This window comes from Phyllostomus hastatus, unplaced genomic scaffold (genome assembly GCF_019186645.2).
Source record: "Phyllostomus hastatus isolate PE091 unplaced genomic scaffold, TTU_PhHast_1.1 phas_scaffold_182, whole genome shotgun sequence".
Lineage (NCBI taxonomy): Eukaryota > Metazoa > Chordata > Mammalia > Chiroptera > Phyllostomidae > Phyllostomus > Phyllostomus hastatus.
The window spans coordinates 29222933-29249820 of record NW_025334013.1 but is presented as its reverse complement, the minus strand read 5'-3'; the positions used below and the strand labels follow the sequence as shown (position 1 = coordinate 29249820).

The 26888-nt window shown below is 49.7% G+C and overlaps 2 protein-coding genes across 3 annotated transcripts in view; one reads left to right on the top strand and one right to left on the bottom strand.

The window, feature by feature from the left end:
• The first annotated feature begins 17418 nt into the window (after nt 1-17418).
• On the top strand, nt 17419-20476 carry HYI (hydroxypyruvate isomerase (putative)). Its single transcript, XM_045858477.1, has 8 exons — nt 17419-18131; nt 18214-18325; nt 19306-19420; nt 19596-19674; nt 19763-19812; nt 19909-19978; nt 20077-20211; nt 20326-20476. Exons 1-8 carry the CDS (start codon nt 17933-17935, stop codon nt 20397-20399), a joined length of 834 nt encoding a protein of 277 aa, XP_045714433.1. The 5' UTR covers nt 17419-17932; the 3' UTR covers nt 20400-20476.
• The window catches only part of SZT2 (SZT2 subunit of KICSTOR complex), a 50708-nt gene continuing 44287 nt past the window's right edge, over nt 20468-26888 (bottom strand). Inside the window, exons 63-73 of one of the 2 annotated variants that reach the window (XR_006787934.1) lie at nt 26556-26646; nt 26249-26329; nt 26093-26167; nt 24444-24657; nt 23906-24059; nt 23637-23759; nt 23124-23529; nt 22890-23006; nt 21409-21477; nt 21015-21281; nt 20468-20919 (exon numbers count right to left, since the gene is read on the bottom strand). Coding sequence is in view for 1 of the 2 variants with exons in the window: in XM_045858475.1 (XP_045714431.1) it covers nt 21138-21281; nt 21409-21477; nt 22890-23006; nt 23124-23529; nt 23637-23759; nt 23906-24059; nt 24444-24657; nt 26093-26167; nt 26249-26329; nt 26556-26646 (1474 nt within the window). In the remaining variant the exon portion in view is untranslated. Of the gene's footprint in view, nt 21282-21408; nt 21478-22889; nt 23007-23123; nt 23530-23636; nt 23760-23905; nt 24060-24443; nt 24658-26092; nt 26168-26248; nt 26330-26555; nt 26647-26888 lie in introns of both variants that reach the window. The other variant, XM_045858475.1, reaches the window with a different exon arrangement.

Below are 26888 nucleotides of genomic sequence, written 5' to 3'. Positions count from 1 at the left end.
AGAACAAAGAATCATGGATACAGAGAGCATTTTGATGATTGCCAGATGGGAGGGGGTGTGGGGGAATGGGTGTAGAGGCGAGGGGATTAAGACATACAAATAGGCAGTTGCAGAGTAGCCATGGGGTGTAAAGTACAGAATAGGAAAGGAGTAGCCAAAGAACTTATACGTATGAGCCACGGACATGAACAATGGTGTGGGGACTGTCAGAGGGAGTGGGGATGCTGGATGGAGGGGGACAAAGGGGGAAAAATTGAGACAACTGTATTAGCATAATCAATAAAATATAATTAATATAAATAAATAAAATGAAAAAAGAAAATATAGATTTATGTTGTGAAAACTGCAACAGATATTCTCCCTCTAATGCCTGTCTGTCTGTCTGTCTGTCTGTGAATGGGTCTGAGCAGCGTGTTCTCTCCATTTACATTAAAATTTATGAAAAACATGGGTTAGATCATTTTGTAACATTCTCTGTTTTCCATCCACTGGTATGAATTTGGCTGAGAGAAAATTGACTTGGTCTGTAAACTGATTTTAAATTATATCCCAGCATGATTTCTAGTTTTGAGAATCCAAAGTTATGAATTCTTCCTTCTCTCAAATTTATGATTTTTAATGTAACATGCTGTTGACCCGAGCTTTCTTCATCTGTATGGCAGAAAACCTAGCTCCCTTTTGCCTCTGATCAAAGGATAAAATTGGATTGTTAGGAAAAAACTTCATTATATAGATTTTGAGAAAAATTTTTATTTATTCATAAGCAATACACAGGAGTAAAAAACCCAGAGCCACTCAAGAAACCAGAAATATTATAGTTTTTATTTTAGGGATATTTCACTTAAAAGTAGGTTTCCGTGACTCTTTTACATATCCAGCTGGCAATGAGCAACAGAAAATAGGGAGGAAACATTGTTTTAGAAGTTGATTTAGAGATACCACTTCTGAGAAAAGATGAGAAACCCTGAAGAGGATACTAGAGTCCTTAGACCTCTGCCTCACACCACGCATAAAAATAAACTCCAGATGGGTAAAAATGTAAATAATCTATTGCCTGCTGTCTGGAGAAACCTTCTTAGTATAAAGCATTTAAAATGCTGGATGAAATACAAAAAGCATTTTTCTTTTTAAAGGCATGGCAATGTTGTCAGAAAAGGAATGGAAATGATCAGAAACAAGAAGAAAGTTCCATTGCAGAAAAATTCCAGCTGGAGCTGCTGTTTGCGTGGGGACAGCAGTCTGTCGCTGGTGGCTTAGCAAAATGCAGAGGACAGGAACTGGAACTCGAGGTCTGAAGGGGCAGGGACGTTGTATTGGAAATCTCCACAGAAAGCCGGGATTCCCTGTGGCCTGTGGATGGACTGGAAAGATGCCAACAACGGAGAAAGACAATGAGGATACGTGTCTCGAAATCTGGGGCTGTGTTCACTTGGAAGTGATGCTTCATCAATGTGCGTTAAAAAAAGAAATCTCAAGCCTAAAATTTAGTTGAAGTGATTCCAGGTTTGTAGTGCCCCCAACTGCCTGGCAGAAGCAAATGAGAGATTTTTTCCCCCCGAGAAAAACCCGTTTTCACCCAGGCCTCAATTCCCACGGGTAAGTGTCCAAGGAATATGAGTCCACCGCACACTCCTCAGACAGAGGAGGCGATGGAGCGCTCTGTGTGAATCAGCAGAAACGATACACTGCGGAATCAGGCCCACCCACAAGATAGCTACTAGAACTATCAGATACAAAATATAAGATATGTTTGAAGAAATACAAAAGACATAAAAAATTTGACATAGGAGCAGACCTTCAAGAAGGACTAGATAGAGTTGAAGGGGAAACCAAACAGAACTCCTGGAAATTAAAAACAAAGTGGAAAAATAGAAGGGTTAAAGGGTAGACTGTACACAGGTGGGAAGAGAAGATAAATCTAGGAAAGTACCCAGATCACATTAAGAAGAGGCAGATATAGTGAAAATGTGAAGGATCACGAGGGAGGGAGGAGCAAACGAGATCTTACATAACCCTCATTAGGAATTCTAGAAGGGAAGAGGAGCTGCAATATTCAGGGATTATGGGTGAGAATTTCCAAAACAGATCAGAGACAGCGATGATCAGTGAGAGAGTCAGAAAGGCAAACAGTTTCCGAACAGAAGTAGGAGAAGGAGAGAAAAGCAGGTCAGGACACGGGGTCTAGAATTAGACCGAAAGCTCTCTTTTCAGCAGCCACATGGCAGTCAAAGGACGGGAGAATATTATCTGCAAACTGCTGGGAGAAAGTGATTATTGTTTAATTATATGCTTAGCGAGGTTTACTTTGAAAAGTGAGGGCAAAATAAAGGCATTTCTGGACAAACGAAAACAAAGCAGTTTCCTTCAAGTGACTAAAGAAGCTGCCAAAGGTCGAGCACGTGAAACACTCATCTCGGCAGTCATTGGGGAAACGCCAATCAGAGCCACGGCGACAGCATCACACACCCACCGGAAGGGCTAAAATTTAAAACGACTCACGGACCGCACCACGTGTTCGTGAGAGTGCAGCAGATGAAACTCTCACACTGCTGATGGAGAACGTGCAGTGGTACAGCCGCCCTAGAGGACGGTCTGGCAGTTTCTGAAAAAGTCAAACACACACCTACCATAGAATCCAGCCATTCCAGTCTTCGGTATTTACACTAGAGAAAAGCAAATACATATCCATACAAACATTTGTACTAGTGTTTACACCAGCTTTGTCTGCAACGCAAAAAGCCTGAAAACAACCCGAAGTCCATAAACAGGTGAACAAACAAGTAAATGACGGCGATCCATACAATGGAACACTAGTTAGCAGCGAAAAAGAAGGCGCTATTGACGCGCACGGAGTGAGGCACACAGCACGACTCTGCTGAAAGGAGCCAGACCAAAAGAGTACACACAATATCATTCTTTTTATAGAAAATTCTAGAATATGCAAGAAAAATCTTCAGTGATGAGGAAACAGATCAGTGGTTGCTAGGGACGAGGCAGCGGGGAAGGAGTGGCTGGAGGGAGTGACCACCAACGAACATAAGGAAACATTTTTGGGGTCTTTAAATAGTGTGTATGGTTTGACAAGTTCTGACATCACCATCACCACAATTAAAGAGAGTGTCGGGCTGAAGGGAATGATGCAGGACAGAAGCATGGCAGTGCAGGAGGAAATGTAAAACACGAGAAAGGGTAAGAGAAATAAACACATACATACACACATACATATATAGTGTGTGTTTAAACGAGCACTGATTGCTTCAAATGACAACAATACTGTCTCCTAGAATTTAAACAGTTGTAGAAATAAAATGAATGACAAAAACTGCACCAAGTGTCAGGAGGGAGAGGTAAAGGAAGTTAGACTCTTGTGGGGTTCTGAGGAGAACTGGTCAGTATTTTATAAAAGGACCCTCGACTGAGATTTGTCTTTTTTTCTCATGATTAGATTGGAATTGTCTGTTTTGGAGTGGAGGAACACAACGGTCAAGTCTCATTTTTTTTTTTTCGCATGTCAAGGGGAATCTACCATCAACATGACTTATCGTGGTTGTTGTTAACCGTGGTTACCTGGCTGAGGTAATGTTCATCAAGTTTCTCTACCATGAAATTACTCTTTTCTTCCTTTCCATACTGTATTTGTTTGGAAGAAAATGACTATGTATGATTCACACTTAAGGAGTGGGAATTAACTTCTACTCCCTGGAAGGTGCAATTTCTATGTGAATTATTTGGATTTTTGTGCAAGGGAGAATTTTCTCTTCTCCCCAATTTATTTATTCACTTATTTACATCAGTATGGACTTGTGGATTTTTATACTTTGGGTTATAATCTAGTACCATTTTACTTATTATTATTTTGCTCAAATTGTTCCAGCTTTGACCACTAGGAGCTCTTCATTTGATTCCTGTGTCCTTTTGACATCCCCTCATCTTTTTTTTAAGAAGCACCTTTTCACTTTCTGGAACTTTAACATGATATAGGCTTATCTTCTATACTTTCTTTCCCAGCTTTAGTCAGCCATTTCTCCAAGGAGCCCAGTCTCTTTGATTTTAAAATGGCATTAGAAACCAAAGTCTAGGTGCCAGGTGTGCTTCCTGCTAACGGGGTGTCACTCCTTCCAAGCCCTCTCAGCTGACAGAGCAAACAAATATATGTGTGTATACTAGCCTGTGTACACACACACACACGTATGTCTGTCTATATAAATACTTATAAATATATATTTGTATATGTAACCACCTATATCTATATAAAGCTAACCATGAGTTTACACTGATGTAAGAAGATGTATTCAATCTTTGTGATAACCACTAGAAGAATAAGAAAGTGTGAAACTAACAACATAAGAGGCAAAATGGAAAAATAAAAATAATTACTCCCAAAGAAGGCAAGAAAAGAGAAATAAAGGAACAAAACCTGATGAGACAAGTATAAAACAAAGAACAAAATGGTAGATTTAAATGTAAAGAAAAATAAACTGTAAGTGTCAGAAAAAAACTAGGAGGCCATTCCCCTGTCCAGACCTGCTGTCTACCCTTTTGCACCCCGCTCTTTGCCTTGGGGACGATCTGCATGGACTGTGTCGATGGATTCTTTCCCATCTGGCTTCTGTTGGGTTCAGCCATGAGTAACCCCAGCAAGACCCCTCCCTTAGAAGTCCACTTGGGCCAACCATGTTCTTTGACCCTGAACCATTGCTTTCTCTCTACTGGCCCGCCCTATAGGAATTTCTTTCTGGATTCCAGAAACCACTCCCTCCGTGCATGTCTTCAGGCTGAGGGGTACTGATATTGAATAGCTCAGCCGTTATTAGTTCTGGATTACCACATTCTCCCTTGCGTGTCCCCCATACGCTGCCCAAGCCTTAATAAATAGTCTTCATAAAACCCTCCTTGAGTTAGACTAATTTCAGTGTGCCATCTGTTTCCTATTTGGACTCAGACTAATACGGTCATTGTGGAATCAGGAAATACTCTCTCAAAATGGGATTCTAGAATTCAGTTGCCCATATATTTGAGGAATACAGTGATAACCTTGCTGGGGAGAAGCAGGAAATGGGAAACCCAGGGCATGTGGTGGCATTATCATTACTCAAGTCATCAATGGTGGCAGCACGTGATGAGATGCAGATGGAGGCAGTAAGAGATCAAGTGGCTCTGACATTTAATTGCTATGGCAACAACAGTGGTTATAAAATAGTGGAACCGACTAGATTCTTTTTGCCACATAGGGAAAGCATACATAGGGAAAAAGAGAAAATAAAACCTATGGAAATACAACTTAAAAGACACAAGGAGAACCAGCATACCTCCATGGTGGCATTGAAGGAGCCCCTTGTTTCCGCTAATTTCAGAGCGAATGTGGCGAAGAACCAGGCCCAGAGCCTGAGTGTAAGGGCTGGAGGTTTGCAGCTCCAATTCGGTGCTTAGCTCTGCCAGGCCTCTTTCACCCAGGCAAGGTTGCTGGTGGGAACAGCGGAACTCTGAGACTCGGGAGGGGGATACATGGTGCCCAAGGGCCAGACGATGCGGCTGAGGATTCTGACCCTCCACATTTGCTCCAGACCTCTTGTGCTGGCTGAAGGAGCTAGCTCTCCTCTGCATCAAAGCCTAACAATAACTTCGCTCAGGGCAGCTGCCCTATAAGCTGATGCCCATTCTCCTTAGGTCCACTCTTTGCCTCTCATCACTAAAAGGCCTGCTCCAGAAGAAGATGGTCTATGCACTTAAAGAGTTACAGAACCTTGTCAAGGTGTGGAGTCAAGAATCTAAGGGAAATGTGTGGGAGTGCCTTATGAGGACATTAGATGCACGGTTGTCAAGGTGTGGTCCCTGGACCAAGAGCATCCGCTGTGAACGTGTTGGGAATTCAAATGCTTGGGCCCTGCCTCAGGTCTACAGAATCACGGACCCTGGGAGTAGGCCCAGAGACCCATGTTTAATAAGCTCTCCAGGTGGTTCTGAGACCTCCTGAAGTTCGAGAACCACTGATGTAATTGATCCATTATATTTCCATTTCCCGAGTCTCCAGGCACCCTCCTCTACAGCATTACTGCTCAGGGCTGTGGTCTCAGATCAGAAGCACTGGCGTCATATAGGAGCTTGTTAGAAAATGCAGAATGCTGGGCCCTACCCCAGACTTACTGAATCCGATTCTGTGCTTACAAAGATCCCCAGGTGATCTGCATGCACACTGAAGTCTCAGAAGCCTCCTCTACAGCAAAGGTATCAGAACCTCCACACTTTGAGAACTGTGCTGCGTAAGCCTGTTCGCTTCTCCCTAACCAAAGCCCTTGGGAAGCCCGAGAGGGCACTCCCTCACTAAGGCATTAAGAAGTGCTTGAAAAGCTTGTGGTGACTATTGTCCTTAGACTGGAGATGACAACTGGGGTGGGGGGGGATGCGGAGGATCTGGGTCCCTTGATCTCAGTGGGAATAATGGGACACCAGAGCAGGAAAGTCAAGGCGGCCATGTGTAGCTGTTAGAGAAGAGGTAGGCCCAGAGGATGCCATGGGAGCAGAATGACAGCCAGAGTGCCTTGATCCCCAGGGAACTGGGGCAAAGATTTCTAGAAATGAAAATTGTCGGGCAGCCTATGAAGGTGCTGCTTGCCAAATGCAGATGAAAATTTCTAGGTTTCTGGGTAGAAACTGGATGGGTGTTCATGGCCTTGACCCACTACCCAGACCTCATTAAGTCGGTCCACAGGCTCAGAGACCCCCACTGGGGGAGCATCCCACCGTGTGCCCACAGGTACCGCATCTTCCCCAAACGACCTGCGGCCTTTGCCAGGGTGACTTGCCCTGGGGAAAGGGACACACTAGATCTTCCTGAGGTTAATGGATGGCAGCTCTGAATTCTCTCTGACCCCCAGGGTCCCAGAGGGCCACCATGATCCACCAGGGAGACTGGGAACTTATGAAAGTCGGGTGACGTGTGGAGACCAAGCCCATGTCTGTCTACAGCAGTGTCCGTGGGGTTGTGCACCCACCCTGTATTTTTCCCACTCCCAGAATATATGGTGAAGAGATACTTAATAACTGGCGGAATTCTTACACTGATTCTTTCACCCGTGCAATGAAGGCTCCATGGTGAGAAGGTCAAAGGGGAAGCTGCTGAAATGACCCCCTCGAGTCCACCCCATCACACCAAGAAAGGAAGTTGAAAGCAATAAAACTCCAATCCCGGGGAAAATTACAGAGATTAGTGCTACCTTCAGACTCCTGACATAGGCAAAGGCGGCAATTTCCTACCCATCCCCATCTCAGTTGACCTCTCTGGCTAGTGCGAAAGACGATGGCGCATGGAGAAAGACAGCAAACCTTCGCAAGCTTAGTCAGGCAGTGAGGCCAGTCACAACTGAAGTACGTAATGGTGGCAGTGCAACACAGCTTATGGCACCTGGCATTCAGCTTTTGACCTGGAAACCGTTTTCTTTCCATGAATATCCAAAGCAATTTGTATTTATACAGCAGGGCAAATGGAACACCTTTACACCAGGTGTACCAGGTTATGCACCAGGACAACGTCGAGCCTCCTCCTTGACGTCATAGTATCATGTGAGGGGACCTCGGCCACTCTGATACCCTACAGGACACCCTGGCTCACTACATCGAGGGTATTATGCTTAGGGGACCTAGTGAGTGAGAAGTGCCCGGCTCTCTAGGTGCCTTTGTAAGGTATATGTGTGCCTGAGGCTGAGAGGCCTACCGTATAAATGAGGCTTCTAGGGGCCCAGTGGTCTGGGGCATCTTTCTGAAGTGAGATACAAGTTGTGTCTCTTGCATTTTGCACCAGGAAGAAAGAGACACACTGGGGTTGGAGGGAAGCCACCTTGGACCCCTCCTTCTTGGAGGGAGCCGTACTTTGTTCCCACAGGATAGATACATATTTAGTTATCAGTGTTCCCTGCTTGAAGTGCTCCTTCCAGCATCGTTGTAAACTTGCAAAACGACTTGTCCTTCACCGTGGTATCAAACTGAACATCCCCTCTGACAATGGGACACCATTTAGAGAATAAGAAGAGTGGCAGCAGGCTCGTCCCCATGAAATCCACTGGTATCACCATGTGGCTTATCATCTAGAATCAAGGAGCTTGAGAGAAGGGTGCAGTGGGTTAGTGAAGGCTCAGTCACAGTGCTAGTGGGGAGACAGCACCCTGCAAACAGCGCCTGCTTTAAACCGGCGGTCAGTGCACCGTGCCATTTCCTTGAGAGCGGAGACGCATGTGTCCGAAAACAAAGGACCAGGGCTCGGAGTGGCCCTCTCACTGTTACACCTGGTCATTCACTGGAAGCCTTTTTTGTTTCCATCCTTGAAACCTGAGCTCCGTGAGTCCCAAGTTCCTAGTGTCCACAGTAGCAATGTTTCCATCAGGAAACATGGTCCTGGTTCCTAAGTAAACTGGAAGCTGAGATTTACCCTGTTCGTTTCAGGGTTCTCGAGCCACTAAACAGAGAAATTCTCGGCTTGGCGGGGTCATGGATCCTGATCACCAGGGGATATTGTGTGGCTGCTGCAGTGTGGGGGTGGGGAGGCCTTTGCTCAGGGCACCTCTGAGCCCTCTCTTGCTCTTAAGTTCTGGCGGATGGAAAACCGAGAAGTCAGTGGCAAGACCACCAAAGACACACATCCTGTAGGAAGGGAGGTCTGAGTCGCTCTGCCAGGTCAAGAACCCTTATCTAAGGGCGATGGGAGCTTGGAGTGGGCGAGGGAAGAAGACAGATGTGATTACCAACTAAGGCCCTATAACCAGCCACAAAATCGGAACCTTCACAGCTGTGTTTTATGTTCCTTTTTGTCTCTGGTATTGGTTTCTATCTCTTTGACCAAATATGACAAATTTAGCAGCTTAAAACCATATCTACGTATTAGCTCAGTTCTGTAGGTCAGAAGTCCAGGCACGGCATACACAGCTCAAAGTTTCAAAAGGCTGAAAATAAGGTGTTGGCCGCCTTCTCCTCCGGAGTTCAGGGCCCTCTTTCAGGCTCACGTGGTGTAGCAGAATTCAGTGCCCTGCGGCCACAGGACCGAGGCCTTTGTTCTGTGCTGGCCTGCCATATTCCTCCTCCCTCTGCACAGCTGCCTAGGGAGAACTCCTCATGCATCAAATTCAAATCTGTCTCATCAGGTAGAGCCTTGGCCCTTTTAAGGACCCACCTGATTGAATCAGGCTCACCCAGGATAATCTCCTTTTCATAATTAACTTGGGACCTTAATTACAACTGCGGAATGCCTTCCGTCCTAGATTAGTGTTTGATTAAGAGAGAGTAAGTGTGTGTACACCAATTCTGGGATGCCATCTCCAAATACTGCCTATCACACCTCTCCTCACTTTTCCCCAATTCTTCAGTTGATAGTGATGCTTTAGATTTCAGGAGGGATTATGCCAGATCCAGACTGCTGCGGGATAAAATGGAACCAATGGGACTTTGCTCATCCTGTCCATGTGGACGTGAGTTTTTTGCCCAGATGCAGACGACAGTGTATATATAGTGAGGGAAGAAAGAGGTGAACCGTGCCGGAGAGATTCTGTTTGTCCCTCCAGATCCCTCTCCCTCCTTGCTTTCTTGTCCAAGTAAATGGATGTCCACTGATTACTTCAGTGGGTTCCCTTGTCCTCCAGCTCCTGGCTGGTTTGTCTAGTGGGGAGCAGGAGATTAGAGAAGGGAAGGAGAGAAAGGTCAGGGTATTTACTTCTCAGGCTCCCTCTTTGCAGGCGGCCTGTGTCTCTCACCCGAGGGCAGCTAGCTCCACAGGGCCCGCCGCCCCTGGATTTCAGGGGCCACACCCCCACCCCTTCATCCTTGTAGGCCTAGGAGTGGCACGAGCTCTGCTGTACTGTCCCCTTTATCTCCCCACACCCTGCCCACGCCTTCGCAGATAGCCCCTTTATTCAACCTGACTTGTTCTGATGTGAGCATGCCATCTGTTTCTGTTTGGACTCTGACACAAGAACCTGTTATGATACAGACACAGGACTGTAGCAGATGCAGATGTAAATATTACTTTTATTACCACCGCAACTGACCCTGGACAGCATGGCTGAGGTCTGCCAGGCCAGCAGGCGTGCTCGCGTCTCACCCCTGGGGTCAGCCCTGTGAGCGTTTGCCGCTGTAAAGCTGACCGCATGGAGGAACGGAGGAGGGTGTGTGCTTCTTCACCGAGAGGAGGGAGGATGGGACTGAGCTGAGCGTTTTGGCTCCTTCTTTCTGCCGAGTGACCCACAAGTGGAGTCACTCTCCTTCCCTTGGGGGAGACTGAGAAGACGGGGCAGGAGGCCAGGAGCCTTCCACATGGGAGGGCGGACCTACCCCCACGCGGGAACGTAAAGCTTGGCAGAAAGGCGGCACCCCTGCAACACTTTGAATGGGAAATAATACTTTAAATGGAGCCCAAGAGAAGCAAAAACAGCCAAAGATTTAATACCCAGAATTTCTGTAAGGAACACTAACAAACTGATTAATTAAAACACTAAGAATCCAACTGAGAAGTGGACAAAGGCTACAGACAAGCAGTTCACAAAAGGGGGGATGTTACTGGCAAATAAACATCTGGAAAAATGTTCAACCTCAGTAATAATCAAGAATTTGCTTGTGTAAATGTTTTTTCCCTTCAGATTGGCGGAAATGTCAAAAGTCTGATGTCGCCCAGTGCTGACGATGATGTCAGGAGCAGGCCCTCGGACCTCAGTGCAGATGTAAACTGGCACCCCCGGCCGGTGTGGCTCTGGCGGCTGGTCCTGAGAAGCTAAAGGTGGCAGGTTCAATTCCCTGTTGAGTTGGGGCACATGGTGGGGCGAGTGGTCAACTGATGTTTCTCACACTCTTTTCCTCCCTCCCTTACCGTCTCGCTAAAAGATAAATAAGTAAAATCTTTTAAAAAAAGAAATGGAAATTGATAAAGACCTTTAAAGGGCAACTTAGCAGTGAATTAGAACTTTGTGCATGTTCTGTGGCCCAGTGAGTCCACTTCTAGGGATAGAATGCTGGAGAGATGCTCATATTCGCACACACGCACGGAATGCCATAGGTGAGGACGCTCACTGTTCATAACGGTGATGAGTTGGAACAACCCTGTTGTCCACCAGCAGGGGAATAACACAGTCTTCACAGTCTGAGTAAGTTACAGTTAAAGAGTGGCCAAAGAAAGGGAGAAAGAACAGTGAGGTACATTGAGTTTACATATATTTTTTTCCCAAAGAAAGACTCCCTATATATATCACTATACATAAAAAAGTAAGATTATATATATATGCAACATCATCAGTTGAATTCATGAGCATAAAAATTAAACAAGGGAAGAAGATTCTATAGTCAGGGTTACTGAGATTGTTTCAAAATTCCAAATGTTAAAAAAATTCCAACTTTTTGAATATTCACACCCTTTGAGTTATACTGCACTGGTTGTATTTAACTAAGTTTAAAGTTTGCATGTGGATGGGTAGTAATTCATTAACACTCCATTCGTTAAGGCTGGAAGGGCCTTCCTGTGTCACTGACAGCCTGCCCATGGAAGGGAGGGCACGAGAACACTTTCTGGATGGGACCCAGTCCCCCAGTAGCAGGACAGAAACTGAAGACAAAGCATCAGTTACAGGCACTTCTTTTTAAAGATAAGGGTGCATAACACGGAGTAGCAAATGTCATCGTATCCTTCCAAGAACACAGATGACCGCTCGTGCAAGCACGAACGCTGTAAAGGGATTTTGTGCTGCGGTGTGTGGTGACATTATTGACTGCCCTGTGCGTGAGATGGTTCTGGTCCCATGTGCTGAAGTGCTGGTCACAGAGTCCTAATGCAGACGCGCCACAGGCATTCCTCTATGACATGCTTGAATACAATAGAAACCTATGAAAGAAAAATGTAACCAAAGGCTTAATTTCCTTTTTGACACAGTTACAAGCTCTTATGGATCCACCTGATGTGCACTATTACTGGTAAAACTGAGTAAAGTAGGAGAGTTAAATTCCAAAGCTGGGAAATGCAGGCTCAATGGCTAAAAAAAAAAAAAAGAAAGTGACAATTGAGTGTTGATATTCTTAAATCTAGGCAGCTGTAACTGCATGGTCGGATGTGAACATATATAACATAATATATAAAATCTGACTTGAACATGCTGTATAAAAATGATAAAAAGACTGGTAGCTCAAAAAAAAAAGACAGGTAAACAGGAATGAAAATGGCCTTGTATTATTAGAGCAAGGTGGAAAAGCACTTAATGAAGACTGGGCGAGATAAAGCACATCAGCACACACTGACTTTGGAAGATAAAGACTTCCTCTTAGACACTGAAGTCCCCAAACTGCTGTGGGGTCACCCAACTTGCCCCTGCAGGCTACGTGGAATTATATAAACTCATGAAATGGTATAAAAACATAGCCCCAGTGTCTAGGGTCCAGATCTTTACATTGTTTTTTACCAAGAGAACCCATGGCTTCTTGAAATGTGTACAACACTGGATCTCGAGATGGGAAAAGCAAGTTAGTTCTGGCACATCTCGTTTCTGGAAAGAGTTAAGATGAAGTGCTGAAGGCCAGCCCAGCTGGTTCCCTCACGGAGGTTCCAAGTGCTGAACACAACGCCTCTCTCAGGGTTTCTTTGCCGCTTCACGTGTACATGAGCCTCATCCTCTCTGGCTGACTGTCCCGGTGAGGTGCGGTTCTATTAGGAAGGAGAAAGGAGAAAACAGATGTTGGGCAGGCAAACTACAATGCCTCAGTTGGTCCATCGAGGGTCCCATGCCCACTCACTGGCCAGCCGCCGTGTCCCTGAAGACAGACCCGTCGAAGAGGATGGCAGCATTTGTTACCCCTGTGGGTAAAGAGGTAGTGAAAGTGATATGGTCCCCCAAACAAGGGAACTGTACCCAGAGGAAGAAACAGATCCTCTATTAGTTACCTACTGCTGCCAACAAATTACCCCAAACCTCAGTGGCCTGAAACAAGAAACATTTACTATCCAAGAGTTTCTATAGGTCAGGAATCAGGTGTGGCTCTGACTCAAACCTTGTCTGTCACGAGGCTGCCACCGCAGTGCTGGCCAGGGCACAACCATCTTGAGGCTCAGCAGGAGCAGATCTGCTTCCAAGCTCACTCCCACGGCTGCCGGCAAGCCTCAGGTGCTTGCTGGCTGATGGCCAGACACATTGGTCCCTTGAACAGCAGGCCTTACAATAGGGCAGCTCACAATATGGCAGTTGGTTTTTCTCAGAGCAAGTGAGCGAAAGAGTGAGAGAGGGTGCCCAGCACAGGAGCTGGAGCCTTTTTGTAACTAGTCTCTGAGGTGCCGTGCGGTATTCCACTGTTAGAAATGAGTTGCTAGGTCCAGCCCACGTTTATAGGGAGGGGACATGAGATCATTGGGGGCCCTTTTACGGGCTGCCTACCATGGGTCCTGCAGGGCAGACAGTATGATCCAAGAATGCCAGCCTGAGTGGTGGCACGTTAGACCTAAAGTGTGGTAATTACAGTTTAATGCAAACAAGCTGACTCTGTAGGAAAACCTTGAGATTATGATACTACAACAAGAATATCAACACAAAATGTGCTAACAGGTGGTGGTAATGCATACAGAAGGTTTAAATTTTTTTTTATTCAATATGAAACAGATACAAATTGGTATTTGTAAGATATGAGATGTAAAGGACAGTGATAAATGAACACAGGACCACACCATCCAGTGGAAGAGAAAGGGGGTGAGCGTCGCTTCGGAGTTTCCAGTGTCACCCCAGCCCTCCCCTCCAGAGGTCCCTGCCACCCTGAATTCTGTGATCATTATTCCCTTTCTCTTCTTCATAGTGTGATCGATATGGGTGTCTTACAAACGTCTTACACAAGGCATTGTTTGGTTTTCCCTGCTTTTGAATTAACAGAAAGGGAACCACACTGCATATGTTTTTCTGTGATTTGCTTCTTTCATTCAAAATTATGTTTCTGAGGTTTATCCATCTGATGTGTTCACACCGATGTTTTCAGTTTGACCCCAACTTCACTACGCTCTTCGTATATTATTCTAATACAAAAGCAAACTCGACTTTATTTTTTGAGCCACCAGCTTGCTCTTCACGTTGGTGTACAGCAATGTATGGCTGTACTGCAGCTCATCTGTATATGACGTGGATCAGTTCCATCTTTTTGCTGCATAAACGGTGCTGCTGTGAACATCACTGACCTTGTTTGCTGGTATGCTTGTGCAAAAGTTCACCCACAGAATACACCTGGGGAAGGAACGGCTGGATCAAGGGTGTGCGAATGTTCAGCTGTAAGAGATAATGCCGCATGTTTTTCCGAAAGTGGTTGAAGTGATTTACACTCCATCTCCAATAAATACGTGTTCTACTTGTTTCCAGTCCTATCCGATATTTCATATTATCTGTCTTGTAGATTTTTGTCAATCTGGGAGGCATAAAATGGAATTTCACTGAGGTTTTTATTTGCATTTTACATGGGTTATAATATTTTTTTTACCACACTGGCAAGTGCAATCCAGTGATCAAATGAGACTCAACTGTACACTCAAGCTTTAGCCATTATCCATGTAACTATTTATAAATTATTGTTACCTTGATTAATTATCATACCTGTGCAAATTCTTTGGTTAAGAGTTAAATGCAAAGAATCAGGATTTGTAATAATAGTTTAGCGTAAGGACTATGTTGCAAAGTGGCTTAAGGTATAGACAGTCATGGGCACTGTTCTCCTTTTGTATTTATTTATTTATTCATTGAAGATTTTATTTATTTTTAGAGAGGGTGAAAGGAGGGAGAAAAACATTGATGTGCAAGAGATACATCCATCAGTTGCTCCTTGCACGCCCCCAACTGGGGGAACCTGGCCCTGAAACCCAGGCATGTACCGAACTGGGAATGAAATCAATGCCTGCACTCAATCCACTGAGCCACATTGGCCAGGGCTTTTGTATTTATTTTGATATATTAAGTGAAGGTGTTTTAAGGGAATTAAAGGCAAAAGTGAGTCATGTGCATCTAGTTCATATATCATTTCTGCTGCCCTAAAGGGTATACAAGCAAAGAAGGAGTGAACCATTGGGGCCTGGACCAATTTTGTTCCTGTTACAAACCCCAGAAGATGAAGTTTCTTTTAAAGTCCTAGATAGAATTTTCGTACTCAGAGATTTACAGTGAAGTATTAAATAAAGAAATTACTTCCCTGAGATGTTACTCTGCACGGTCAACATTGGACTGTAAACACGCTGAAGTCTGGATTGACTTCACATCCTGATTGGACCACATCCAAGAGACACGTCCCAGGACAAGTCAAAGTGCCAAGTGTAATGCCAGCTTCAGATGGGCATGAAGTCAGGTGATTGTAATAGCTGGCAGCAGCCTATTCTTACAGGCAGAGCTGAGATGGGACCTGCCAAAAGCTGGGGTTCACTGTGAGATGAGCCCGGGCTCTAGGGGTCTGAGCGGGCCTGGCTTGGTGGAGACTAGCAAGGACCGAAGATAGTGGAAGTTGGGTGCCCCTACTGTTTGCACTTTGAGCTTCCTTCTGTGAAAGCTAGCACAGGAAATAGACCAAGATGACTTCCGCTCATGCATTGCTAAAGTATAAACATACAATATTTTTAAAAAGCAATTTAGCACAGCCATGAAGAATTTAAACATGTTCCTATTTTTTGACCATGTAATTCCATCCTTAGGAATGTGCCCAATCAGAGAGGGAGGGGAGAGAGGACTGGGACTGGGACTGGGAGGAAAGAGAGGCAGAGGGAAATGGAGGGGAGGGAAGTGAGTCTGTGCACACAAGTACTTGTGCTCATTGAGTGCAGGGGCAGTGTGGACAAGTGGGGATGGGCAGTGGGCTCCCAGCTCGCTCTCTCCTCAGCCCTCTCCCCTTACTCCCTTGCCAACTCCAGGCCCCACCTTCAGGAGGGCGCATGGTAGGTGGACAGAATGCTGAGCCTCCTCGTATCATGGGGAACTAGTAGTAACTTAAACATCGCTGTCGAGTCCAGAATTTTCTTTCAACATTGTAAGCTAACTTTTTGCCTATAATCCATTATATTCTTATGGGACCACCAGCATATACATGGTTCCTCATTGATCCAAACAGCATGATGTGGCAAACACTCTAATGGACAAATCTGCACAAAGAGAACTGAAGAAAACAATTCAAAAGCGGTACTGAGAGGTGCATTCAAGTGCTTTTATGGTGTGCACACACATTGAAAAACCCTCATCTCCATCAGCAGACATTCCATTCTGTAAGATAATTGTGGGTTGTCTAGGTGAGGAACAATGAGCAGCTAATGCAGCGGTTTTTAACACTGAAGAACACACGCATATGTGTGTTCTTCACAAATTAAGGAAACCTCAACTAAAACTGGTTTCAGGAAAAGGCCTACTTTGCATCTCCAAGAGGAAGGTGTATTTACTACTCTGGACGGAGGAAGATTTTCTTCTTGCTCAGCAACAAGGCCAGCCAATGGAAAATGCCACAACTCAGCCAATAAGTCGTGGTCACCCTGAACACTTACTTTCCTCCACTGAACTTTCATTTTCCTTCTGCTAATGACTGTTGTCAACTGAAGATCATCGAAGGTCGTCATCATCCATTCAATGCCAACAGGAGTTTCCAGTTTGGGGTGTGGTGAAGGGAAAGGCTTTTTTCAGTGAAAACAGCTCAATTAGGAAAGAGCTCAGCTGTGGCTGGGACAACTCAATCATGAAAGTGATTGGGTGTTGGCCTTGGCATCAGGATTCTGGTGTTGCAGCACAGCAGAGGAAAACCGAAAGTGCACTCCACAGCCATGGAAGGGAAGCTGGCTTATAGAGTTTTGGCCCCAAGTCCAGGATTGGTCCGTGCACATGGAAATGAGGACTGCAAATTGTTAGTTTGGCCCAAAGAGCACTATCCTGATTGGATGGAATGGAGCCACTCTGATTGGGTAGCAAGATTGGATGGAAAAAAATCTGTCCTATTGGTTTAATTTCTCCCCTAGGAGCTCTCTTGTAAGACTCAGGTGAGAGAAGCACAACGCTTCAAATGCAGCTGAAAGCAAACAATGACTGCTAGCCTCTGGTTGTGAATTTGGGCCCAATTAACGCTGAGTCCTTTTTGGCAGGTATATTTTTCTCTGAGTCAACACTTCCTTGCCCCACTCCGCTTTCTATAAAAGCCTTCCTTCCATCTTGTGTAGCCCCTCTGGGTAGCTCTCTGTTGCTAGTTGAGACGTTGCTTGATTCATGATTGTTGGATAAAGTCAATTAGTTCAAATTTACTAAGCTGAATTTTTATTTTTTAGCATGAGAAATGCTCACAAAATTATATTAAATAAAAATTAGGCCATAAAAATCACATATACAACATGATCAAAAATTTCTAAGAAAAAAACTGCACGTTTATTTTCTAATGTGTAAGAAGAAAATTAATGGGTGAGTGGTGCGATAACTGGTGATTTAAATGTTCTTTATTTGGTCATAAGCTTTCAAATGTTCCGTAATGAACAGATACAATTTTTATAATGAAGAAAAATACTAAGATATGTTAAAGTTCCATTCCTGAATTTCAACTGGGCCCTGGAGGCAGCCCGGCTCTTACTTGCCACCACTGTCACGGCTGCATCAGCTCAACGGGCACTCGATCTCCTCACTAGAGGAGAACCCTGCCAACGACCGGGACGCGCTGCCCTCGCTGGACCCCCTCGTCTCTCCCCGCACTTCCCTTTCTCCTCTTTTGAAATATTTTACTTTTCTGGACTGTCCACGGTTTTCACAACACATTGCTTTTCTCACCAGAACAACCCTGCAGAGACCCCGTGACCCTGACTCGCGGCGCCAGCGCGCCCCCGCACGGCCGGCCGGGGCCCTGCTCCGCGAGCTCGGGCCGCGCCCTCGCCGGCGCTCCGCCCGCTTCCGTCTTCCGGCCACTGCGGACTCTGCCCTGTGCCCCCGGTCCCTAGCGGGTTATGGCTCCGCTACGCTTCTCCGCTAACGTGTCCTGGTTGTTCCCGGAGCTCTCCGGCCTCCCCGCGCGGTTGCGGGCGGCGGGCAGCGCGGGCTTCGAGGCCGCCGAGGTCGCCTGGCCTTACGCGGACCCGCCGGAGGCGCTGGCGTGCACGGCGCGAGAAGCGGGGCTGCAGGTGGTGCTCATCAACACGCCTCCGGGTGCGCCGTGGGGCCCGAGGCCCGGGCGTTGGGGGCCAGGAGGGTTGAGCAGGAAGCTGAGGTCCATTGTCTCTCTCTGCAGGAGATCGAGAGAAGGGGGAAATGGGACTGGGGGCCGTTCCCGGGAGGCAGGCGGCCTTCCGAGAGGGGCTGGAGCAGGCGGTGCTGTACGCCAAGGCTCTAGGCTGTCCCAGGTATCTTGTCCTTTCCTCCTCCCCCTGGTTGACCCAAGACCCTGCCGCACGTGGTTCGGGATGTGGGCGATGAGGACGCCAGGTACGAGGCTTAGAAGTCTGAGCCCACTGGCACTTCTCCACCCCTGCAGTCCTGACCCTTTGTAAATTGCCTTCCATATTGTGTGTCATTCTCAGTTGGCAACTCTTTCATGCTTCTCTCTTGCTGGGATCCATGCTGGGAGCTCAGTCTGACTAGGGAGACAGCAAAGTAAACAGAAAACAGAGCAGGGATCCATTTGAGGATGGGTCAGTTCATGCAGGTTGTGGGCAGAGCAGGCACCCAGCTGTCTCAGATCCGAGAAAGCTTCCTACAGGTACTGATGTCGAACTGGGTCCCAAGGAGTGGGCATTAGCTTGATGTAAGGAGCATTCCAGGAATGGATGCACTGGCCAGAGGCAAGAGGAAGCTTGGTGTGTCCAGCAGAGTTCAAGAGGTAGCTTGTTGGGGTTGGAAGTGGCTGAGAAAGAGCAGGTGGTGATCAGGGAGGAGGCTGGAAGTGGGGCTGATCAAGTAAATGTCAAATCCTGCAGGTCAAATAGGCTGAGCAGGAACTGATAACAAGGGGTCATTACTGGTGGGGGTGGGGGGATGAAATCAGACGAGAAGCTAAGAAACAGATGCAAGAAGAGAAACAGCATGGAATTCTTGAGAAGGGTAAGGGTCAAAATAATTTATAAAAGGTGAGACTTAGGCATGTTTACAGGCTGAGGTTGAAAGTACAGGACTGAGGTTTCTGAGGCTGGAGGGTGACGAGGCTGGGTTGATCCTCAGAAGGGCTGTGGGAAAGGGTGCGGCCTGAGCTTGAGGCCAGGTGGCATGGACTAGAGACCTGGGGTGGGGGGCAGCTGGAAGAGGCGCACACTGGGGTCAAGGGGGTGAAGAAGGCCCTGCTTCTGGGACGGACTCCACAGCCCCCTCCAGTGCTGCTTCCCCACAGGATTCACCTGATGGCTGGCCGCGTACCACAGGGTGCCGAACGCGCAGCAGTCAGGGCTGAGATGGAGACAGTTTTTCTGGAGAACCTGAGGCATGCCGCTGGGGTTTTGGCTCAGGTGAGGTGACAACGAAAACACGGACACACATATGAGTGCAGAGGGGTGTGCACAGTGTAGAGGGCAGCCAGGCACTAGCTGGGTCTGGGTGACTGGTGAGGGGCTTGACTGGCAAGTGGAAGGTGAGGACAAACCTGGGGGAAGAGCTCTATTCACAGATCCAACATGGTGCTAGGAGAACCTCGTGGGACTGCTGGAGCCCATTAACACCCGCCTCACTGACCCCTGGTACTTCCTGGACTCGCCCCACCAGGGTAGGACCCCCAGCCCTGTGCCGCCTCCTGTCCCTTTGATTCCTGTGCTCTCCTTGAGTGTCACAGCCCTCTCCTGTTTCTCTCCCAGCGGCAGCGATCTTACAGAAGGTTGGAAGACCCAACCTCCAGTTACAAATGGTATGTGGAAAAAAAACTTCTTAGAGGACCCAGGTCCTCCAAATCTGGGAACAGTGGCAGATGCTGAGGGGGCTCTGACCAGTAATCTCTGCCCAGGACATATTCCACTGGCAGATCATGGATGGGAACCTGACGGGGAACATCCGGGAGTTCCTGCCCATTGTTGGTGAGCGGGCCCTTTCTTGGCTCCTTCCTCATCTGCTGTGCTGCTTCCCCTGCCCCCAGCCGGAGCCTGGGCCTCCCATCTGCCGTATCCATCCCCAGGGCATGTGCAGGTGGCACAGGTCCCAGGCCGGGGGGACCCTGGCAGCCCTGGAGAGCTGAACTTCCCCTATTTATTCCAACTGCTGGAAGATGAAGGCTACAAAGGCTTTGTAGGTTGCGAGTACCAGCCTCAAGGTGAGGGTGGGCGAGGCTCCAGGCCGGGCCCGGGGAGGGGAGGACAGGAGGGACAGGTATTGGACAAAGGCTGTTTTCCTCATGGCTTCAGATGCCCCCTCCTTCTCCCCTCAGGAGACACAGTGGAGGGCTTGAGTTGGCTACGCTCCTACTGGGACAGGCGGGGCCGCCCGCAGGCCGGCCAGTGAGGCCCTGCCGCCCGCCCACATGTCTCTGGGACAGTGAGCTGAGCATCCTGTGAATTAAAGACAACCTGTTGAACGTGTTCACGTGTGTACGTTATTGGGGGCGGGGGACACTCAGTGTCTGACCCTTCACCTTCTGGGGACCACTTCCCTCCTGTTGAGAAGGGGCACAGCTCATGCTCAAGTGCTCCAGTCTGTGCGGTGCAGCTGTGAGACGGGAGGGCTCTGAGTCCACCTCCTCACGTACAGACGAGGTCCAAAAGCGAAGGGACTCGCCTGTGCTCACAGGTGCACAGAGGAGGGCAGGGACTGGGACCCAGGGGTCCTGTCTCGGGGGCCATGTCCAGGAGGGATATCCCAGTGGAAACGAAGACCAGAGAGCTCAAGGTGGGAGGCGGATGACTCAGAGGCAGGATCCAGGCAGAGGGGCTTGGGTGAGTGCTTGCCGCTGGGTGTAAAGAATTCCTGGGACTCTGCCAGGTGAGCAGGAAGGAGGAGCCCCCTTCTGGAAGGGCCCAGGGACCTGAGAGGAGACGGGAACCTCAGCGGCTGTGTTTTGGGGACGGCCGCCCCTGCTGCCAGGCTGGGGCTGCAGACCCCCCAAGTATGGTCACAGACCCTTCGGTGTCCCTCAGCGTCCAGGCTTGTGCTGGGGCACAGAAGGGCTGGTCAGTCCTGCTTCTGGTGGGTGACCTTACAGACCCACGGTCCGAGGACCAGTGACGCGCAGCAGTCTGCCCCTCAGAGGAGACGGGTCCAGAGGGTGAAGCAGGCCGTGTTGATGACCGACTCGAGGTGATGGTAGGTGGAGACCAGCTGGGCGGGGGGGCTCTCGCTGTCCTGGGGCTGCACTGGGAAAGGCTCTCGGAAAACCACTGTCAGAGACTGTGGGGACACAGTGGGGTACACTGGTGAGAGGAAGGCACCCCGACCTCAGTAGACTCTGGGATAGGGCATTTGGGGTACGGCCTCCCACCAGGCCAACACAAAACCCCTCACCCTGTGTTCTCACCGTCTTTCCCAAGTGGGAATCCAGAAACACTAGCACGAAACAGTCAGTGAACTTCTGGTTTAGCACAACCTGCAGCGAAAGACAGTGAGATGGGGAGTGAGGCCACCTCCCTGAGGAAGCACAGCCCGTCCTGCAGCGCGTCCTGGGAGTGAACGGCCACGGGAAGGAGGACAGCCTCCATCTCCACACCCGCCCCACCTGCACTCCACGGCCACCCGGAGCCTCCTCTCCAAACCGAACCTCCGCCCTCATCCTCACCGGCCCCTGGCCAGCCTGGTCAGAGTAAGGAGAAGGGAGGCTTGATCGGAAGGTTCCCGAAGTCATCTATCTGGAGGCCCTGCATGAACTTGGCACTGAGCCCCAACACTGAAGGAGAGTTCTCTGCCCTTGACAGGACCCTCCTCACCTCCTGTCCTGCCCCAGGTCTTGTGGCTCTGGCCTCTCCTGGGACCATCCCCTCCTATCTGTTGCTCATGCTCAGCTTCATAGTCTCCCTGGGCCATTTCTTCCACTCCTAGGGCTGCGGTGACCCCTTGTTCGTGTGGATGTTGCCCAGACCCCCTCTCCTGAGTGCCAATCCCCGACATCCACACAAACCTTCCAAACTGTGGTCCCAGAAGGTCCCTGTAAGCCTCAGATGCAACTCCGCGCCCTTCCCCAAACCCACTACTGCTGCAGTGTTCCCACCGCCCAGGCGCCTGCCGTCCACACAGCCGCCGGCACTGCTGCAGCCTTACCACCCTGATGGCCTTGGCTTCTCTAGATGACCCCTCAGAACACCCTGAAACTAACCTTCCCACAAGCACTAGGTTGCATCACCACAAACCAGCTCCTACTTCTTCCTGTGAAGCCCTCTCCTGAGTGTCTCCTTTCCTGGATCACTGCTCTCATTGGGCTATCTCTCTAGTCTCTGAATCCCCCCACACGAGTGCCTACCACCACGGGTCTTCTCTCTCTACCTGTCCTTCCCAGCAGTGCTTTCAACCTGCACCTGGGGATCTGGCTAAAGGCAGACGTTGAGCCAGTGGGTCTGGAGTGGGGCCTGAGAGTGCACTCTGGCAAGTGCCCAGGTGGTGCTGATGCTGCCGGCGTGAGGGCCACAGTTTGGGGGTAATAAAGCTTTCAAGTCCAAGAGGTCCTTTCTGGGACTGCAGCCTCCAAGAGCAATCACTGAGGAGGTTCCAGAACTTGGTCCTCAGGATCTCTAGCCAAGGAAGGTTTATGTTTGTGTGAGCCTTTGAAGGCAGAGCTCTAGGTGGTTCTCCGTGAGTCACATGCCTCGGCGTGATGCTCAGAGCTCGTGTCTTTTTTGTTTGCTTTTTGTTTTTCTGCACACGTATCCGCAGGCTCGTCCACTGAAGCCTCTCCCCCAAGCAGAGCCTGTTTGATCAGGCTGGGTTCCTTGAAGGGGACACCTGTCATTTCTCCCTTGGGGATTTCTGGTGAGCCTCCCCTCTCAGAGGGGGGTCACGGGAACTTACCAGATACTGAGTTCCCAAGTCTGGGCTCTGGAAATGGCGACAGCTCTGGGGAAAGCGGCTCAGGAGAACCTTGATCAGGCTCTGGTACCAGGAGACCGTCATAGATAGGAAGCAGTCCTGGGGGAGGGTGCACAGGCCTGGGTCTGCTGTCCTGAGCCACCCTGCACGCTCCACCCTGGCTGCCCATGGATTCCCAACACCCATCCCAGCCCCTTCTGACTGACAGTTCCTTACCAGCTGGGGGTCAATGTCCCCAATGGATTTGGCATGGACCGCTTCCAGAAGCTCCTCCAGCTCAGCCAGGGCCAAGCGTCCCCCGAGCCGCAGCCGATCAGGCCCTGGTGGCTCCAGCAAGAAGAGGCGCTTCCAGAGGGTGTCCCTGCGGCAGTGCCCTCCAGCTAGCCGGACCAGCTGAGCCAGCCGTGCCCGAGCCACGCCCACCTCTGCAGCCAGCGGGGGGAACAGAGGAGCTGGTCCAAGGGCCAGACCAACCCCTGAGGCCTCCCTAGGGCTACCAGCTGAGCTCCCAGGAACCTCTGGCTCAGGGGGTAGTCGGGGTGGCTTCCGGAACCGGCGCATGTCAGCAGTCAGTCTGGGGAAGAGCTCTCGTTGGCTGGTGAGCACCACGAAGAACTGCAGCCTGGGGTGCGGAGGGGGCAAGTGTGATGGTCACAGCAGGAGACACACGGGGCAAGGGCAGGGGGCAGGCAGGGCAATGGGCACATTCAAAGTGGGGGATCTGCTGACCGCAGGACGTGACGCTCAGCCTCTCCTTGTTCCTCAAAGGGTGCAGCACAGTGACAGACAAGCAGAGACACATCAAAGTCATCCTGGTGGCGAAGTCCCTCAGAGTCTACGTAGGAGCCAGAGCTGTGTGGTGGGGAGAAGGTGTCAGTCCTGAGGTTCTAATGAAGTCAACCTCACCCTTTCTGCCCAAGAAAACACGGGTCTCCCTACTGCTTGGGTGGTCCTGACCGTAGCCCCACCAGAAAACAGGCTGGTATGCCCCTCCTCACCTGTGCCACGCCGACACCAGGGCATACTCATTGTGTTCCGGGCCCCCTGGCCGGGCCATTCGCAGGGGCTTCATGTGGTAGGAGCTGGCGTGGTCGGCCACATAGTTGTACAGCTGGTGTGCAGCAATGAGTGGTGTGGGGAGCTCCAGGGTCCCTACGGGGCAAATCAGAGGAGATAATGAGCCTGGGACAGACACACCAACAGGGTGGCTTAGAGGGTTAAGAGTCCCTAAGGCTCTGACCGACAGGCAGACTGGCCCTGCCTTTCTGGGAGCTCCTAAGGCCCTATGGGAAATTAAGATGGGACAAAGTGGCTCGGACAGACAGAGGGCTGGGTACACGACATAGGGTCTAAACTTTGATATGAAATAAACTGAAGAAGTTAAGACAGAGATGTGGGACAAGGTCCAAGTCATGTGAGGCAATTAATTAACGATATGGGATAGGAAGATGAGGTCTGGCCCTAGAAGGTGGTCCCACCACCCCACACCTTGGGGCCTATTTTTTCAGGTTCACTGGCTTGCCCTTGGCCACTGACCTTGGTAGATGTGATTGCGACCGAAGTGGGGCCCATCAGGATGGTGGGCCAGGAAGTGCCGCAGAAAGGTGGTGAGGTGGTAGCCATGCCGCAGCACCAGATGGCCGCCCAGCACGTGCTGGTGCACGAGGCGCAGGTGGAAGTCGTAGCTGAAGGAGTGCACGTGCATCAGGTCCCGCACCTTGTCGCACTCCTCGGTGAACAGCATGGACAGCTGAGGGGTGGCAGGGGCTGGGTCGGGAAACGGCAGTGCAGGCTGCCCAGCACACTCCCGCTTCCCTCCCCATGTATGGGAAAAGACAGCTCGAGATGCACCCTGTGGCTGCGGGCCCCTCCACCAGAACAGCTCTGGGAAGCCCTCCTCACAATATCCTGTTGTTTGTACTGTGCGGTGACTATTTACATGGAGCTAACCATTTTGAGAGACAGGTCTGTTTTCCTTTGTACCCGAGTCCGCTGAAGTCTGGCACAGATTCACTGATGCAAAAATGCTTGTCGAGTGCCCGCCTGGTACTGTTCTAGGGGCTGGGAATACACTGGGAAACACACCCTTGCCCTTGAGGAGCTTAATTTGAACAGTAGGGAGATAAGACAGTAAACATCAGACAGAGGTGCTGAGTACATGATATGTTAGAAGAAGGTGTTGTGGAAAGTCAGAAAGTGAAGCAGCTGCCATTTTAAACAGGTGGTCAGGGTAGGCCACTGTAGGCCACGGAAAGTTTTTGCTGGCTCCCTTCCCATCTCTCCAGCTTTATTTTCCCACCAAACTACTGGCTCTTCCCAAGTTCAACACACAGACTCTACCCTTTTGTACCTGCTGTTCTCTTTGCCTGGAATGCTGCTCTCCCTGATCCCAGACCCGGCTAACCTCTCCCTGGTAAGCTTTGTCCGGGACATCCTGCCAAGGCAAGGCAAGGCCAGGGTGGGCCTCCTCTAACTGATCTGTGAATGAAGGGTGGAAAGTGGGCAGAGAGATGGAGCTGATGCTTCCTTGGGTGGAAATCACCATTACTCAAAGTGTGTCGACAGGCGGATCTACGGCGCCAGAATGGCAGAATCTACACGGGCACTTCCCTGGGGACCCCGGGCCCCAGGGAGTTACTAGGAAAGGAAAGGGGTGTAGAAGAGCAACAGCCTAGGAGTCAGGGTAGCTGCTTAGATGCTGGGTGAGTCACAATCCACCTGCTTCCATTTCCTCACCTACCATGGAGATAAAGTAAAGGTCTTCATCAAGGTAGAGGCAGGGGGAAAAACACCACAGCCAAGAATGAGCCTCAGCGCCAGAGAGCCAGCACTGCCCCCACCCAGCTCCGTGCCCTGGGGCAAATTAGTGAACCTCTATGAACCTGCTGCCTGGTCTGTGCAGTTGGACTCCAACTCCTCTTCACTCAGTGTATACACTAAGCACATAATAAACAATAGCAATAATAAAGCAATTTAGGAATCTAAGTAGGGTTATAGATTAGCTATGTGGAAGCAGAGAGCTAAGCCAGATGGAGGTCAGGGACAGGGAAGCCACAAGGACTTCGGCAAGCTCGAGAGTGGTGGGGGTGGGTGCATCACTGCCCGTGCATCACTCTTATTGGCCACCGCACGCCAGGGATGCACCGATTGGGCCTAGACCTCGCACCCCCGGCCCCACCGCATACCTGCGAGTTGACGGCCTGCCCCATGGGGATGCGGGAACACTCCAGGGCGAACTGCTTAACACAGAAGTAACAGCCCTGGAGAGAGGGTGAGTATGAGGTCAGGAGGGCGAGAAACAGGGGGTCAGGCTCCCCCCGCTCAGTGCTCCTCCTGCTCACCTGGAAAGCCAGCTCCATGAGGATGATGCCCCCGGGCAGTGCCCGCTGCAGGTGGTAGGTGGTGACTGGAGAGCCAGTGCTCTGGAGAAGGGAAAAGAGATGGGTTCAGAGGCAAGGGTTGGGGGTTCACCGGCTTCAGATCAGCAGGGGCTGATGACTTTAATGGTGTCAGGCTGGGATCAACGGCCTCAGGCATCATGCCCGGTCCCTGACCTCCGGCCTTAGGGAAAGAATTCAGACTCAGTGACACGGTGTCTGGGGCATCAGTGATTTCCACTGTCGGGGAAGGCACATGACGACATGTTACCTTGGGGCTCCCATCAGCCTTGGTCTTCGGGCAGGAGAAGGAGCCCCGACCCTCTGTTCCAAGGAACGCCATGGCCCGCAGCCGGCTGGCACTGCAGAAAAGGAAGAGACAAGCCATGGCTGGTCAGTGGGGAGAAGGGCTACGGCAGTCAGACCCACAACCCACTTCACGTGGAACCGTTTTGTAGGAGCGGAGCCGGGCCCAGAGAGAGAAGGACCTGCCTGGGGCACCAAGTGAGTAAGTGGCAAGGCTGAGACCGGAGTCCCCTCTAGACTGCAGGGCAGGGCTCCCTCCACAGCAACTGCTGCTTTAAGGGGAAGTGTGGGCAGTGCT

Coding starts and splice junctions, on each gene's coding strand:
- HYI (XM_045858477.1), top strand. CDS start 17,933: ATGGCTCCGCTACGCTTCTCCGCTAACGTGTCCTGGTTGTTCCCGGAG. Junction 19,675..19,762: donor CCTGGACTCGCCCCACCAGG/GTAGGACCCCCA, acceptor TTTCTCTCCCAG/CGGCAGCGATCTTACAGAAG. Junction 19,813..19,908: donor CCAACCTCCAGTTACAAATG/GTATGTGGAAAA, acceptor ATCTCTGCCCAG/GACATATTCCACTGGCAGAT.